Raw genomic sequence first — 16,649 nt, 5'->3', positions numbered from 1 at the left:
TTTTTTCTTCTTGTTCTTTTTTACACATCTCTCTAAACCCATTGTTATTCCCACACTGAGACTTCTAGACCTGCTCAAATGCGGTGGAGGAGAACAAACAAGCAGAAAAGGTTTTTTCTGCCACGCATTCCCTCAGTTCAGGGAAGGCCTCAATCTTTCTTTTTTTCTGCTCAGTGCTGGGCACAGTCCCTTCCCTTCACCTTCCCTTCTTCTCCCCCTATTTCCAAATCCTCAGCACCGCGAACCCTCCCTGTGCCACTGGGCCGTTTCCCCCCGTTGCGGAAGGGGCTGGCACACGGCACCCCGCTGCCCCACATCCAGACACAGACAGTGAGTCAGAAACAAAGAAGCAAAACCCTCGTGGGCTGCGATTCGCCCTTTCTGGTGAACTCCAGACGTCATACGCACACGGCTATAGATGGAGCTCGGGAGCCCAGGCCAGCCCAGTGCGAGCCCACGAGAGCTCCGCCATGGTGGCGGCGGCGGGGGACGCGATGGCTGCGTGGCCGAGGACGCGTTCATCGGCGCCGGCTGTAACGGGAGAGCGTCCGTGAGCCGCAAAGGGCGAGGGCAGAGCGGAGGGGCCCCGTTCTCTCCCGGGGAGGAGCCCCTCGGAGCCCTCCCAGCCCTTCTCCCTCCAGCTCAGCGCCGCGAGGAACGATGAAAAAGAATAATTCGGCCAAACGGGTGAGTAGGATCGCTTCCGCTCAGGGGCAGGGTGGGCCGAGGGACTCCGGGTGCTGGGGGGAGGGGGCTCTGCTGCTTTCCAGTTGTGCCTTACAAGCAAGAAAAAACCAACCGGATCGCAGCGAAACACGGGCCGGCACCCACCGCCCGCAGCCTCCCTGTCCCCTGGATCCAACAGCAGATGCGATGCGCAGAGCTTTCCTTTCTGATCGCGAGGAAAGGACCGAACCGAGCGGCACCCGGCACCATCTCTGCGCTGCCGCCTCTGTTCCGTGTGCTGTGCCCTCAGATCCTGTCTGCGCCCGTGGGGTTAATTAACCTTAAGCATCAGACCTGCCGTGGATGTCGCCCTTGGGGTTAATTGCCGGTGAAAGGCTCAGAAATGCCGTTTTCACTGCTGCGGGAAAAAATCCGTTAGGTGAAATCCTCCCCTGTTCTTCTTTGCATGTTGTGCAAAGCGAATGGCAGCCCGGCAGCCGTTCTTATATAACGCACGGGGCTCCATTCTTGCCCCGTTTCCCGTTGTTGCCCCACGGCTGCAGAATGAATGGAGCGCAGCTCGGCGAGCAGAGGAGCAGGGAAGAGGAGCGAAGAAGAGAAGGGGAGAACGGGAGGAAGAGCGAATAACACCGTTTTCCCCCATTTTCTTCCCTTTCCCTTTGTGTTAGGGGCAACAGGATGGAAACCAGCAATCTGCGCAGCCCGAGAAGGTTGGCTGGGTGCGGAAATTCTGCGGGAAAGGCATTTTTAGAGAAATCTGGAAAAACCGTTATGTGGTATTGAAGGGAGATCAGCTTTACATCTCGGAGAAGGAGGTAGGCTCGGTGTCGTTTTCCTCTCCCTTCCCCCTTTCCTTCCTTTGCATATGAAACACGCGTTGAGCCCCGACCCCCCCTGGGGGTGGGGAGGGCAGGGACCGGCTCACCAGCCTGGGTTCGCCAACCCCCTGTGCTCCCATGGCTTCTGTCCCCGTCCCCAGTAAAGCAGGGAGATCCAGGCTCCCCCTGGAATCATACCCCCGCCGCTGACGGGCTGTCTGTAGGGTTTCTATGGGATTTAACGGGATGTGACTCACAGCAGCGCCCGGCTGTCCTCACACAGCCGTTCCTCTTCCTTTTCTCGGGATGCATCTATCAGGAAAGGATCCTCAGGCAGGAGCGCACCTCCCTCCAGCCCTCTGATCTGAGTTGTGTCCCAAGAGGGCATCGGGCTGCTTGGAGGCAGGATGGGTACATCGGGCTAAAAATGACCCGTTTGGGTTTTAGTTGGCCCCCTCCCGTGGCACCGTGGGGCTGGGGGCTGGTCAGAGCCGTGCCTAGCCCAACTTCACCCATTAGGATCTGGAGAGAGAGAATGGTCCTGAGTGTAATTTGATTTAGAGGCTCATTGAAGAGCAAGGGGATCAGGAGCTGTCAGAGCACAGGAATACCTGAAAAGCATCTGGGAAATTCAGCCGTGTGCTGGCACTGCACAGCTCACCCCTTGTGATCCTGTTGAGGCTTGGGGAGTTGGTGCTGCTGGCCTTCCAAGAGAGGCCAAGCCACAGGAGACTGAGGCTGCAGGCAGCTCAACCTATGATGAACCTGTAGGGAAGGGACCGTGGCTAAGTCCAAGTGATGGTGGAGCTGCTCAGCGCTGTCCCTCTTGGAATGGTGGAAGGGCCCGAGAGAATCTGGGCAACATATACTGCCTGTAGGGGCAGATGTAGGGGCTGTGGGACATGGAACAGTGTCAGCAGAGTGTGTTGTGATGGTCGGAGAAGGCATGAAGGGCAGGATCAGAGCAGGGGCACTGCAGTCATTGCCCCATCCCAGGGAGCTGCCTTGTTCTTGGGGCAGCTGGGCCTGCAGGAGGCACAAATACAGGGATTGGTGGCAGTGGCCACGTGCTCCCCAAAAATCTGGGGGTTCTGATTCCCAAAGGGCCACCTGAGCAGCCACGGGGTGCCAGAGCCCATCACTTGGAGGTGTTCTGGGGAGTGTGCGTCTATTTCTTTATGGGGAAAAACCTGATGTGTGCACAGCTGAAGCGGCCCTGTGGCTCTGCACTGTGCATATGCGTGTGAAAGGCCATAAATAACATGCAGCAGCGACTGCCTATGTCTTTATATGGAAGAATCTGTGGCGGTGTAGAGATGTGGTTGCAGAGGTAACATCTGACTATGTGCATGTGCACCGAAGTGACTCCATATGCCTGTGGGAAGGGAGAACCGGCCCGTGCCACTGCTTCCCGAGCTGCTCCGGCACTTGGCTGAATGGGAGAACATGTGTATGTGCACAAGAGGATATGTGTGTGTGTGCGCGCACGGATGGAGGGCACGTCTGTGTGAATTTGTGCATGGACAGAGGGCACACAAATGTGTCTGCATGGACATGTGTATGAGTTTGTATGTGCAGACGGTTCTGCTGCTTGTGCATGAACACATCTGCATGGATACATCCGGCGTGTGTGCACAGACAAGGCACATGTATGTCTTTATGGACACGTCTGGTGTGTGCATGGATGTGTCAGGTTGTACACGGACAGTTCTGGAGTGTGTGCATGGACGTTTGCTGTGTATGCATAGACAGAGAGCACACATCTGGGGTGTGCTCATGGACACGTCTGGTGTGTGCATGGACAAAGGGCACATGTGTGTGTCTTGCCTGGTGTGTGCATGAGTGTGTCAGGTGTGTAGATGGGCAGTTCTGATGTATGTGTGCAGACATGTCTGGTATGAGTGGGCAGATGGAGGGCACGTGTGTGTATGTGCAAAGATGTGTATGGCTATGTCAGGTGTGTGCATGAACAGTTCTGGTGTATCTGCATGGATGGGTGTGCTGTGTGCGTGGACTAAGGGCACACGTATGTGTCTGCATGCACACATGTGGGGTATGCATGGGTATGCCAGGAGTGTGCATGGACAATTCTTTGCGTGTGTGGACACTTGTGGTATGTGTGCATGGATGGAGGGCACGTGTGTGCGTGTGTGTGTGTATGGATGGAAGGACACGTGTATATGTCAGCAGACAGACAGCACATGTATGTGTGTGCATACACAGAAGGCACACGTGTGCATGGGGTGTGCATGGACATAACAGTGTATGTGCATGGACATACCTGCTTTGACTGCCCATTGCTCTGCTTTTCCAAGACTTTTTGCTCAAAGGCAGGCTGACTTCTAACAGTGAAGCAGCTCAGTGAGTCACTCACATAGAAGCAGGTCCCCCTGCATAGGTCCATGTGTCCCACATCTCACCCCCCAGTATTGCAGTGCACTGGGTTTGGCCCAGCAGAACAGGACAGAGGACAGAGAAGAACTGTTTGGTTCTTGACATGCCACATTGTGCCCAGTGAGAACACAGAACTGCTGCTGGGCTGGGTGGGTGAGCGGTGCTCTGCTCTGCTCTCAACTTGCAGGTCACAGCCCGTGGGTTGAAGGGAATTGCACTGTGCAGACCTTGAGGAGATGCGAGCAGAAATCTCTGACAGAAGTGGTGGAATCCACCGGTGTCTGCAGCATGAGCACAGAGGTGGCTCGCTTCTCTACTCCAGCAAAAGATCAAAGCACTCCGCGATAAATTGTTTTTGCTCCATCAAAGCCCTTGGAGTGCAGTGGATGTGGTAGATGGAGTTCCCACATTTAACCTTGGTGCTCCCCGTTGGCTCCTCTTGGGCTCAGGGCATGCGGGGAGTGGGGAAAACAAGCTGTGAGCATCAGGTTCTCCGTTGGAGCTCGAAAGGGACAGAGGGACAGGTTCCACAGGCAGGCTGAGTCCTGTGGGCTGGGTCACAGTGCAAATCTTGCTGCACCTGCATGGTACCTGCTGGGCATCCCCCAGCTTTTCTATCTGAGGTCTGTGCTTCGTTCCAGTTTGTTCATTTCATTTGGGAGAAGATGGACTGCATGATTTTGTCCCCCTGTCCTTGGCAGAAAGCAAGTCTAGAAGGAGAGGAAATAGTTTTTGTTGTCTGATAGTTCTGGAGAATGCAGGCAGGGCTTAGGGCTGTGCTCTCACATAGGACATCAGTGCGACCTGCCTCAGCACCCTTCCCTTCCCTTCCCTTCCCTTCCCTTCCCTTCCCTTCCCTTCCCTTCCCTTCCCTATCCAGACACCAGACTGGGGCTGTGGGGCCATGTCTCTGTATGGAGGCCTGTGCCACTGCTGCAGGCCAAACTCTGTGAACTTCTGCAAAAACCCCTTTGTTATTCAGCATTTGGTTACAAGCCAAAAAAAGCACTCGGAGCAGCAAACTGCTCTCTGTCGAGCAAAACCTCCTCGGTGTCGTTCTTGCATTCTTTCCCTTCTGTTCTCCTCCATGCAGGCTCCTTCCCCCCTGCACATTTCTGGTGGTGGTTGTGATGCTCCCAGGCCCAGCGCTGGTGAAACTTCCTGCCAGGAAGCCCAGCACTGTCCAGACAGCACAAACAGCGCTGTGAAAATGACATTTTAATGAGGAAATGCTTCTCAGGGCTTCCTTAAGCCCTGGCTTGTTTGCTACCAACAGCGTCAGCTCAATTAGCACAAGAGCACTTGAAAAGTAGTCTGTTCTGCTTCTCGTGCAGTGCTGCACCAGTGAGCAATGCTTGGCAGGCCTGGAGCGGCTGTGCATGTGTGTGTGTGTCTGTATTAATTCTGTGTGTGTGCATGTGCGTGTGGCTGTGTATGCTTGTGTGTGCATGTGTGTGCATGTACACATATGTGCATGATTGTGAGCCTGTGTGTATTTGTGTGTGCATATGCATGGATGTGTGTGCACGTGTGTGCATGTGTATTTGTATGTATGCATCTGCATATGAGCATGTGTGCATGTGTGCACGTGGCCTTATGTTGTTCTGTGGGAGGTTGGAGTTGGACAGTAGGAAGCATTTCTTTGCTGAAGGGCTGTGAAGCACTGGGAGTGCTGCCCAGGAGAGAAATGGAGCTGTCATCTCCAGGGGGGGGACTGAGGAGACATGCGGATGTCGTGCTTATGGACATGGTTCAGGGTTGGCAGTGCTGGGATGGTGGTTGCAGTTGATGGTCTTAGAGTTCTTTTCCAACCGTAATGATTCAATGAATCTGTGAATGTGTGTGTGCACAGCAACACCTGGGGCTCCCATGCGTGGTCCATATGTGCAGAACATCCTGCAAAGCTCCTGCCTGTAGGGAGGCTGCACAGCATGACATGCAGCAAGCAGCAACGCTTAACCATCTCACGTACACGGCTCCCCTGATCTTAGCTACACTGCGTGGAAATGTCTGTCCTCTGCTGTGCGGTGGAGCTGCTGAGGAAGTGAAACTTTGGTCCGAGCCGGAGCGGAGCGGGCTGCCTGCTGCTGGCCACAGCACTGCTGTGCTCTGCTGCTCGGTTTGGTCTCTGGTTGTGCCTGGAGCCATGCGGTCGCCTCTTGGGCGTCTGCTGGACGTGCCACACTTGGTGCCTTGTGATTTCCTGCAGCCTTCTGTGTGGGTTCTGAGCACAACTCAGCGGGACACTGCTCTAACAAATCCTCCAAACAAACCTAAAGGAAGGCAAACCTGAGGTCCTCTCCTCAGCTTTCAGAGCTGAAGAAATGTTAATTGCCCATGGTATCACCCAGGGGTTACGTTAACTAGTTCAAGCCACACTCAGGGGATGAAGGATAGATGTCACATCTATGCACAGAGTCATAGAATCATTTGTTGGAAGGGAAGCTTTAAAGGTCACCTTGTCCAACTCCCCTGAAATGAATGTGTGCCCCAACCCCAAAACAGCAGTGAGGGCTGAGCCTGCCCCTAATGGCAGCCCAACACCATCCCTATAGTGCACGTGGATGTGGTTTGTGCCCAGTTCTCTGAGATCTTAGTGTGTCTATGGACACGTGGACAGTTTGATGGAGAGATGTTCTGCACTTCATGCAGGACTGGAGAAGCTGGAGGTGCTCATCCTGCAGAATGGCTGCTCCCAGGGACGAGGCTTTGGGCTCCCTGCAATCATGGCGTGGGCTCAGTGTATGAGATAGGAGGGCTGGGGAGTCCCACTGACCTACATCAGCAAACATCTGGAGCGAGGACTGCTCACAGCTGGGCTCAGGGGATCTGCTCCTCCCGCCCTGCAGACAGGCAGGGCTAAATTTGGCCCAGATTCTTGGAAAGAAGTGGATTGCAGGACGGCACTGCAGCAGGAGGAAAGCTGATTAGAGATACCCCGGGGAGGATACACAGATATACATGTTGTGCTGTTCATAAAAGCCTATACGCAGATTTCTGCTTTGAGCAACAATTGCTTCCGGGCTTTGGGGCTGCACCCAGTACTTGGTGACAACCTGGGGACCGATGGAACTACAGCCACTGGGCACAGCCATATGGCTCATCTCAGTTGGTTACAGCATTTTTTCCAACATCATTGTTTACACTGACTGAAAAATCATGGAACCTTCCTTCCCTGTCCCCCAAAACAAGGGGTGAAATATATAGCAAAAGTGATGGAGTCCCTCCAAGGAATCACCCACCCCCCAAAAGCAGCTGTCAGGCTCTAGCAATGCCATGGGGCTAAAAATAGGTATCGCTAATCTTTGTCCTTCCAGTGTTTGGAGTGCTGTCCCAGCAGAGCAGTGAGTGCTGTGGCACTGCCTCGTGCACTGAGCAGCTGGAGGTCCTCCCTCCTGTCCTCGCTGCTCGCACCAATCCTGCTGTGTGTGGGGTGCACAGGCACGGGGACAGTCCGACCTCCCCTTTGGAGGAGGGGGCTCCTTTGGCAGAGGTGATTTGGTGACTTGCTGGGGGTCTCAAATGAGTTCTGGAGAACAGCAGGAACCAACCTTGGGGACCACAGTTTTCATTGTCCTTCTAAATACAATTCCTTCATGCTCAGAAAGACAAAGCTATCACATGGGAAAGCTCTGTTTCTCCCCCAAACCCAAGCAGAGCACCACCAAATAGTGCTGCCTGTGTACTCATGCCCTAGATGGATGATTCTTGCGTCTCAGCACTTGCTCTGGGTGTGCACTGTGCACCCAGGCACCTGCACCATTTGCACCTGTGCCAGCTGACACCCACACAGTTCTCATTTCTTGTTATTTTGCAGGTAAAAGATGAAAAAAACGTGCAGGAAACGTTCGACCTGAGTGATTATGAGAAGTGCGAAGAGCTCAGGAAGTCCAAAAGCAGAAGCAAAAAGAACCACAGCAAATTTACCCTAGCTCACTCCAGGCAGCCTGGGAACATGGTAGGCAAGCACACAGAAGGCCATCAGCCCCAGGTTGCTGCAGCTTCTGAGGGTGGCACTGGGCAGTGTGAGCGGTGCAGGAGTGCAGAGCGAGCTCCTGGTTTAACACCCCAGTCCTCACCTGGGGACCACTAGCAGCAGTGAAAGCTGCAGGGAGGAGCGACATCCCTGCTGCTGTAGGGCTGCTAGGCCCAGTGACTGTGGCTGAGCATGCAGCTCTGCCTCCAAGCACTGACTTGGGAAAGCAGAGACATCTGCCCCGAGATAGGATGGAGTTGTTGCACCCGACAGCTGCTGTTCTGCTGACTGCACTCCTTTATTCCCTGGGGGGCTGAGGAAGGCAGGGATGCTGATGCTGCATGCCTGGATTTGGGCAAAGAGCTGCAGGGAATTTTTTCCAAGAGCACTGGAAAGCAAAATGGTGTCCAAATGGGGCACAGCTGTCAGGATGCAGGAGCCCCAGTGGTCTCAGCTCCTCGCAGACAGAGGCAGACTCCATCTCACACTGTCTCTGGCATGAATGCGCCCATGCACAGCCCTACATGTGCTCTGGGTTTGCAGTCCTTGTGCTGGCTATTCCAGTGCCGTAGGCTTGTCCACCTCACACTTTACTAAAGATTGTATAACAGTGTGCTGTGCAGAAAGAAAGGAGAAGAGGAAAATGGAAAGTAGCCGCGCTGTCCTCCAACACCTTCAGTGGTGGAGACAATCAAACCAAAGGGTTGGAAGCCAGAACTCATTTTTGCTGAATATCTAGATTATAAAACTAAGGCTGTGGATCCCCTATAGAAGTCATATTTTCAAAATTGCTCAGCCCTCACCATGCATTTCAAATTGGAGTTGGCAGCAGATAGGCGGCACAGAGCAGCAGAAGCACGGGGTGGCTGAATCACCCTGGGTGAGGAGCAGCATCTGCGCAGTGTGAGCACTGACCTCAATTCCCTCCTTTTAGGCACCAAATCTCATCTTCCTGGCCGTGAGTCCAGAAGAGAAAGAGTCCTGGATTAATGCCCTCAACTCCGCCATCACTCGTGCTAAGAACCGCATCTTAGATGAGGTGAGCAGGGCACTGGGCCTGGCCTTTAATCCTGCATGAAGCTTTCAGATCTCTGCAAACCCCTTTGGACCTCTGGGCCAATGTGAACCCCCAGACCTGAATTAATGATTGAGAACTGGTGGTGTATCCAGTGCTGCCTTGCAGGGATGTGGCACTGTGCTGGAATCAGAGTGAGCCTCCTGGTTTAACATACCAAAATCTCCAGCTTCCCATGCCTTGGGGGGTTTCCTTCCATCCTTGGGGCTCAGCATGTTGTGTGCTCAGGTCTGCAAAGGAGCTTTAAGCTGTGGAACTGAATTAAGGAATTAGCTGAAAACCAAAATAGCCCTGCGCTATCTTCAGCCTCATGGCATGGCACCATCTGTCACCCCAGCCCAGCCCATCCTCGTCCCTCCCAGCCCTCCTCTCTGCTGCCAGAGCTGCAGTTTGGAAGTGTTGCAGCATTTCGCTGCTGTCTTGCATTCATGCTTCACACCAACTACTTTTGATCTCAGATCCATCTCCTGCACATTCAGCTTGTTGCAATACAGGCAGCCCAGTGCTCTTGGTTTTTGTGGACAGCAACACAAATTCCTGCAGATGAAAAACTGAGGGCGTGGCATAGGGAGAGCCTGACAGCAGAAAGTAGCACATCAAAACAATGGGATGGATTGCTTGGAGGAGAAGTAGGAGCAGAAAAGTTTACAAATAGATCCAACAGATAATTATCAGGAATGACTCCAGCAGATCCAAAGGGATGGAGCAAGGAGCTCTGACGTGGGTTGCGTCCCCACACCCCATGCAGGTCTCCTTGCAAAGGATCACACTGCATGCATCCCATGGATCCCAAACCCACGGGCTGAAATACTGGAAAACCGCAAACTAAATCTGGGTGTGGGAGGTGGTCTTTGCAAGCCAGGATTCTAGCCAGCAGCCTTCAGGGCAAAAGCCTGGCCCGTTGGCAGGTGGAGAAGCTCTGCGTACGGCCAGGTCAGAAAGAAAGGGAATCCTGGGTAGATAAGTCATGCTTGGTCACCCCTTCAGGTCACTGTCGAAGAGGACAGCTACCTCGCCCACCCAACGCGGGACAGAGCAAAAATCCAGCACTCCAGACGCCCTCCGACACGGGGACACTTGATGGCTGTGGTATGTATGACAAACACCAGGCGCCTGTTTGGGTAAAATTTCCTTTATCTGTTTCACGTGTCAGGAGATCAGATGACCCAGTGCTTGAGCTCTGGCCATATCCTAAGAACTAGGGCTTTCCTGGGCCATCAGACCTTTGTTCTTGTATTGTGCAAAGTGACAGATTGAAGCAAGCTTTCCTGATGCTGAAAATGAAATGCTCCTTCAATGTCCTGATGCTGAATGGCCTGACAGCTGGGAACTTGGCATAGCTCATAGAACCACAGAATGGGTGGTGTGAAAGGGACATCAAAGATCGTAGAACCATGGAGTCACAACACGGTTGTGTTGGAAGGGACATTAATGATCACAGAACCATGGAATCACAACGTGATTGGCTTGGAATGGACCTTAAAGACTGTAGAACCACAGAATCACAGCACCGCTGGGTTGGAAGGGACCAGACAGTCCCTCGGCTGCCAGTACCTCAAACCCAGCCTATCCGCAGCTCAGCTACGCTTTCTTTTATTCCTAGCCTGGATTTCCAGCCAGGCGATGTACGTCTCAGGCGTGAACCTGCTCCTAACGCAGCTCTTTGCCTCCCCAGGCATCTACCTCAACCTCTGATGGCATGCTGACTCTTGACCTGATCCAGGAGGAGGATGCCTCGCCAGAGGAGCACAGCACCTGCGAGGAGAGCTTCCGCGTGGACCTGGACAAGTCAGTGGCACAGCTGGCTGCTGGCCGGCGCCGCTCGGAGTCAGAGAACGTCAGAGCATTGGAGAAGGGCCACACCGGCAGCCTGCCGCGACGCGATGTCACCTCGTGGGACAGACCCGCACAGTGCAAAGACTCCTTGGACAAAGGGACCGTGTACACCCCGCAGGTCCCCAAAAAGCTGTCGCACTCAGAAAAGAATAAATGTGCCTCCATGGAAGAGATCCTGTCGCGGCGGGACTCGGCACACCGCGCAGCGCTCAGGAGGGGCCTTGAGGCTCACTGCACCGCAGCAGAGCCGGAGCAGCTGTCCCGGCTGCAGGAACTGGTTGCACTGAAACTGGAAAAAACTCAGGAACTGCTGACAGAGGTGAAGGGCTACGGGGAAGGCAAGAGGAAGGTGAAAGACTGCACTGCCGGCACCACCACCACTTCCTCCTCCTCCTCCTCCTCCTCCTCCCGGTTGGACTGCGAGCGGATCCTGCAGGAATCAGAGCGGCTGCTGGGTGAGGCCTCCTCCACCTGGAGCCAGGCCCGGCGTGTGCTGCAGGAGGTCCGCGAGCTGCGGGACCTGTACCGACAGATTGAGCTGCAGCAGGTAGACTGCAACCCCAAACAGAGCTCACAGTACAGGAAGAGCATGATGTGAAGGCAAGCCTGGGGACGGGGGAGCGGGAGGGCTGTGCTTGGGCTTTTTTATTATTATAATCATATACAGTGTTCAAATGAGTGAAAAGGTGCCTGTTATCCGGATTTGCTTCTCAGAGCTTGAAACCTTCCTTCCCTCCATCGCCCTGCATATTCCACTAAACCCACTGCAGTTCACAGCTCTGTTTTACATGTGCCCTTTGCACCGCGGCCTCAGAACGCACTGTGCCCTCCCTGTGCCCTGCATGCCCTGAGCAGCCACGCACCACGCTGGGGACAGCACGAGCCCTGGCTTTGCTTCTCTAGATCTGAGCTGTCCTCTGTGTCCTAGCTCCTTTGCCAAGAGTCTTGTCTCGCTCTTGGGAATAAACGACTGAAAATACAAACAGGTTTCCGTCCCAGCAATGCTTGCAAGTCCCCATGATCCAGGAATTGCCTTGGAGGTGCTTGGGAGCTTGGACTGACCTCAGGTTTCTGCAGTGGCTCTTGGAGAGTGTCTCCAGCAGGAGGGCAGCAGGGATTCAACCCCAGCTCCAGCCTGCACTGCCAAACCCAACCTGGCAGCTCTATGTCTTCCGTTCTGTGCAAATAGAGGATGAAAGCCTTGAACCTATCTGTCGGTGGGGTTGTTTTGGGGCTTTTTTTTCACTTAAATTCCTTTTTATTATTATTATTTTTTGCCCCTTTGGGGAAATGGAAAAATCAGGGTTGCCTATAAGCAGCAGCTGGGTGTTGAGACGTCTCACAGGCTTTCAAGTACACCAGTGTGGTATCATCCAATTGTTACTTTTTTTAAGAAACATAATTCCCTTGCAAATAATCCATGACAGTATTAAAACCAACAGAGTTATTTCCTGGTCGCAGGTGGTGGTGTCTGTCTTCTTTGAACGGTGGCTGTCCCCGGTTGGCTGCACTGCTACCCAGTGCTGTGCTGCAAGGAATGCAGTTCTGTTTGCTTTCAATTAGCCCTCCCCCAACTTTCCTGCTGGAATTAACCATCAAATTGCTGCTATTGGCACCAGGTTGCTGAAGACCTCATTAAGTGCAAACTTCCAGCCTGCTCCTTTCACCACTCCTGGCTCCGGTGTGGCTCGTTGCCCACTTTAAGGGACAGTGTTGAAGGGACAGCACTGATTCATTCAAGCTCTGTTGCAGAGCTGCTACAGTGCAAGGGAACGCATTTCACCCATCCAGCACTTCTTTTATTTTCTTTTTCGTTACCTTTTCTATCTGCCTGGGTGCACCAGAGGAAATAACATAATCCCTAGAAGAGATTAAGAGAGAATGCATGTGAGCCACTCTGATAAAACCCTTCCCAGACAGCTCTTTGATCAAGAGAACAAGAAAAATATGCAAATTCCAGGTGTGACACTCAGCATTAAAATTAGCCATGTTTTCAAAATAGTCTGAAACCTGGGGTCTGATTTGTGCTCCATTGGGATGTGATGGCCCCCCGGTGTTTGGCAGCGGGTTGATGTCTCTGTGTGAGCGTGGAAACACACCTGGCTCTGAGTGTGCGGGGTCAGTGGAGGCTCCCAAGTGGTTTTAAATGGCGAGAATAAAAATGGGCTGCTGAACAGAGTCAGATTGGCCTTTGGGCAGTCATCTTGAGCAGAATTTTTTTTAAGAACCGAAGCCTCCTTTATTACTGTGCTCCTTCAACCAGATTTTGGGACTGAATCCCATGTAATGAGACCTGGGGTCTGGGCACAGCATTGCCATCCTTCGGTCCCTGCTCTGAGACAAAGCATTAAGCAGTAGGGCAGGAACATGGGGGGGGTCTGACCCTTTGGAGCAAACTGTGCAAGCCCTTTTTTTTACATTACGGAACTTCAGAGGAAGTGATGGGGCTGAGAGAAGACGCACAGATTTACCTGCCAGAATGCAATCCTAGCTGAACAAGCATGCTACATTGTGCTAGCATGGACGCAACTTGATTTAGGGTGATTTTCCATGTGTGCAGCATAAAGTCCCATCTTCATATTTGTCTTTCCCTCCCTTTCATCACTGTTGAGCAGGGTCTTAGGAAGGTTCAGAATTTCCAAAGCTGACTGGAAACTGTCTTTCATAATATGTTCCTGATAGCAAGCATCATTTCTGCAGGGCAGAACGTACTGGGAGGGGAAAACTCTGCTCTTTACAAAAATACCTATAAAGTTATCCATAAATTAGCAACCCTTGGCTGTATACACTGAGCAAACAGAAAGGATAGAAAGATAACTAGATGATACAAATGAAAGGTTCCTTCCAACCAATGCCATTCTGATTCTGTGATCTCCAACCTCTTCTCCCAAATGAGCTGTTATTCTGCCCTCTTTTTATGTTTTTCCATCCATCCGACTTCTGAGATTAGAGATAAAAAGCCAGTTTTCAAGCAAGAATGGCAGGTGTATGGAAAACCATGATTCCAGTCATCAGGTGCCACTGCACAAGCTCAGCAAATGGGGCCAGGGGCTCCCAGAGTGAGTGGGAGTCAGCCCTGTCCCATTCTCTGTTCTGCCATGGAAAAGGCAGAGGAGCTGGACATGGTAGTTCAGGACCTCACTTTCTTACTGAGTTATGTTGGAAAAGACTGGGTAGAAATTCTATTTCTACAAAAAACAAAAACAAAAAACAAAACTATAATAAACCTCTGCAAAGGATTCCAGCAGTTTTGGAGTTGGAATGTACAGGAGGACTCTTGGTGTCTTTGAGCCCAACCCAGCAGATTGGTGAAGGTGAAGCCCTGCGCACCGGGAACCTCTTCGTCATCTCCAGGACATAAAGCCTGATATCTTCAAACCCCCATCAGCGCTTCTGCTTTTTTTCATGAATGGCATCAGGCAGCAATTTTTTAGGAAGACCATATTTTACCATAGGAATGAGATCACAAGACAGGAGATGAATGGCAGAATCTACCAAGAGCTTTTGTGTTTTGCTTTCATCGCTGTGGTGGCTGCATCTGCCCGCAATGCTCTATTGCACATTTGGAGGAATTGGGGAAAATTTGCAAGGGAGAGAGGCAGAAAAATCCTCAGTTCTCTACTGGTGTGGAGCAGCATTAGGATCTCAAAGGAACTTCTGGAAAAAAGCAAGAAAACCACCTGTCTGCTCCTCCTCATGCTGCTGCTGTCTTCCACCATTCCCTTTGCAGCTCAGCAGCTGCCAGACTCCAGAGCTATTTAAGACTTTTCCAAATCCCCTTCCTCAAATCTGCATTTCCTTCTTTATGCACAGCTGCATTGTAATGAGGAAGCTGCCTTTGATCCAGATGTGGGATGTTTGTAAACCAGCTTGCACCTACTTACTGTCTTTTGCAATACGAAACAGCTTACCTTGATTCTGTTGTAGAGAAATATTTCCCAGCTCTCCTCTTCAATCTCTCTTGTCCCTTCAAAAATAAACTACAAAAAGGCAGAAAGTCCCCCATAGAGAAATCTTCGTCCCAGCTTGTATTTCTGGGGCTTTCCCCTCGCCTTCACATCCAGGTCCTGATCGCAGAAGATCTTCCCTCCCCTTCCCAACCCAGCTGCTCTTCACTGCCCATCCACAAGCACGGCCATTCCCCTTGGCTGGGGCAGAGCGCCCTGCCCTAAATGAACAGAGGTCTCAGAGGGCTGGGAGCTGTTTGCACCCAAGCCACAAGAACCCGCAGTGAACCAAAGGCGCAGGGAGGAACAAAGCAGGGACTTAAAGCTGCCTCTCACTGCAGCTCACCCCACAGCCAACTCCCAGCCTTCTGGCAAAGCAAAGGATCTCAGGGACTCAAGAGTTTTAGTTATTTGCTAGGAGGTTGGTTTGGTCTGAAAGCAGTGCAGACATCTGAAGGATGCCGTGACACTTGCTGAAGAGCTTGGTGGGCTGTAGCAAGGCTACCCGAGATCAACTTTCATGTCTACCTTGCTGCACAAGGAGGGAGCATTTTCCTCTTCACTTTTCTGCATCCAATACTCAAAGGGATCAAACACTGTGTAAACTAGGACAACAAATGGAAATCTGGCCCTTGCCATAATGAATTTTCATGCCTAATGAATCATATGAGCAAAATACGTTTCCAAAAAATCCCAGGAGGGAATTTAAGGAATTGGGTCCCTATCTTCCCCAAGAACATAGCAGTGGTTTAGGAATGAAGATGCCTTTGTGGCGGGGCGATCGGGGCAGGATTCATTTTTCCTGCTATTTGTCATTTCCCTGCCCAAATCTGGTACCTTCATAGACACAAACTATTTCAGATGCTTAGCAGGGGGTTGATGAATCACCTTCTGGAGGTACTGATTTCTTTCCTTTACTGTATGCAAGCCCAGACAGAGAAAGCTGAAGGAACTGATTCCAACCTGTAAGCAAAATGCCACATCATGTCTCTAACTCCACGGACAGCCTTGGTTTCCACATATATTGTACAAAGGGGCTTTGAAGGTGCTATTTTTTGCTGCAACTGCTCAATGGAATATTTACAAACAAGATACTGGTTTTGTTGTTGCTTGATCTATTCTTTTCTTCTTTGAATTGTATTTCAGTTTCTGCTTTCTTCTTCTTCTTGAAAAGGGGATCCGGGAGGGGGGAGCGGAATGGGTTGTTTCAGAAAAAAACTGCACTGATTTTTATGTGAAAGGAACCTTCCATATGTACAGACTCTAGGACATTGTTCCAGTCTGCTGCAGCTCTGTTTACTTTGATTGATTTTAAGGCTGTGATGAAAAGAACTTTTTAAATTAAAGGAAAATAAATAAATAAAAAAAGTCTTTCTTAATGGGTCTTGCATAACGAGAATGAAGTGATGTTTCCAGCACTGCTTCGTGCTGATGAGTGGTATGTATTAAATAGAGGAAGATGGCGTGGAGCTGCTGCAGTGGTCCAGAGGAGGCTGTGGGGATGCTCCAGGAGCATGCAGCTCATTGCACACACTGTTGCAGAACCACCAGGTGCACCTTTTATGAGCTCAAGGCACGGATGTTGTGCAACTCTTTGCATTACATAGTTCCCTCCTACATGTCCTTTAAATATCCAGTAACACTCTGCAGTATGAAAAGGCGATGTTTTGTTGCTTTTGCGGCTTGCAGATCCCAATATCTGCTCTCACACAGAGCACAAGTTTCATGTCCCAGAGGCATCCAGAGCTACCCAGAACTGTTCATGTGCCCAGGGGCTCAGACAATCCATGCAGCAGGCTTAAGGCAGATCGACTTGATGAAGTCTGCAGGCCTTCCTTCCCTTCCCTTCCCTTCCCTTCCCTTCACATATTTGGGACTTGAATCCTTAGCATAATTCTGAGAAAGGACACCACCAG

General features: G+C 51.7%; 1 protein-coding gene across 2 annotated transcripts; it reads left to right on the top strand.

The window, feature by feature from the left end:
• The first annotated feature begins 314 nt into the window (after positions 1 to 314).
• On the top strand, positions 315 to 16,112 carry PLEKHO1 (pleckstrin homology domain containing O1). Of its 2 annotated transcripts, none has more exons than XM_010723829.3 (6): positions 315 to 687; positions 1,365 to 1,502; positions 7,717 to 7,857; positions 8,810 to 8,914; positions 9,938 to 10,039; positions 10,626 to 16,112. In XM_010723829.3, exons 1-6 carry the CDS (start codon positions 661 to 663, stop codon positions 11,382 to 11,384), a joined length of 1,272 nt encoding a protein of 423 aa, XP_010722131.1. In that variant the 5' UTR covers positions 315 to 660; the 3' UTR covers positions 11,385 to 16,112. The 2 variants fall into 2 exon arrangements, with proteins under 2 accessions (XP_010722131.1, XP_003212815.1); XM_003212767.4 differs by having other exon boundaries at positions 320 to 687; positions 1,356 to 1,502.
• The last annotated feature ends 537 nt before the right edge of the window (positions 16,113 to 16,649 follow it).

This window comes from Meleagris gallopavo, chromosome 27 (genome assembly GCF_000146605.3).
Source record: "Meleagris gallopavo isolate NT-WF06-2002-E0010 breed Aviagen turkey brand Nicholas breeding stock chromosome 27, Turkey_5.1, whole genome shotgun sequence".
NCBI classification, from domain to species: Eukaryota; Metazoa; Chordata; class Aves; order Galliformes; family Phasianidae; genus Meleagris; species Meleagris gallopavo.
This window is presented reverse-complemented; position numbering and strand designations above follow the sequence as displayed.

Coding starts and splice junctions, on each gene's coding strand:
- PLEKHO1 (XM_003212767.4), top strand. CDS start 661: ATGAAAAAGAATAATTCGGCCAAACGG. Junction 688..1,355: donor AGAATAATTCGGCCAAACGG/GTGAGTAGGATC, acceptor CCTTTGTGTTAG/GGGCAACAGGATGGAAACCA. Junction 10,040..10,625: donor GGGGACACTTGATGGCTGTG/GTATGTATGACA, acceptor TTGCCTCCCCAG/GCATCTACCTCAACCTCTGA.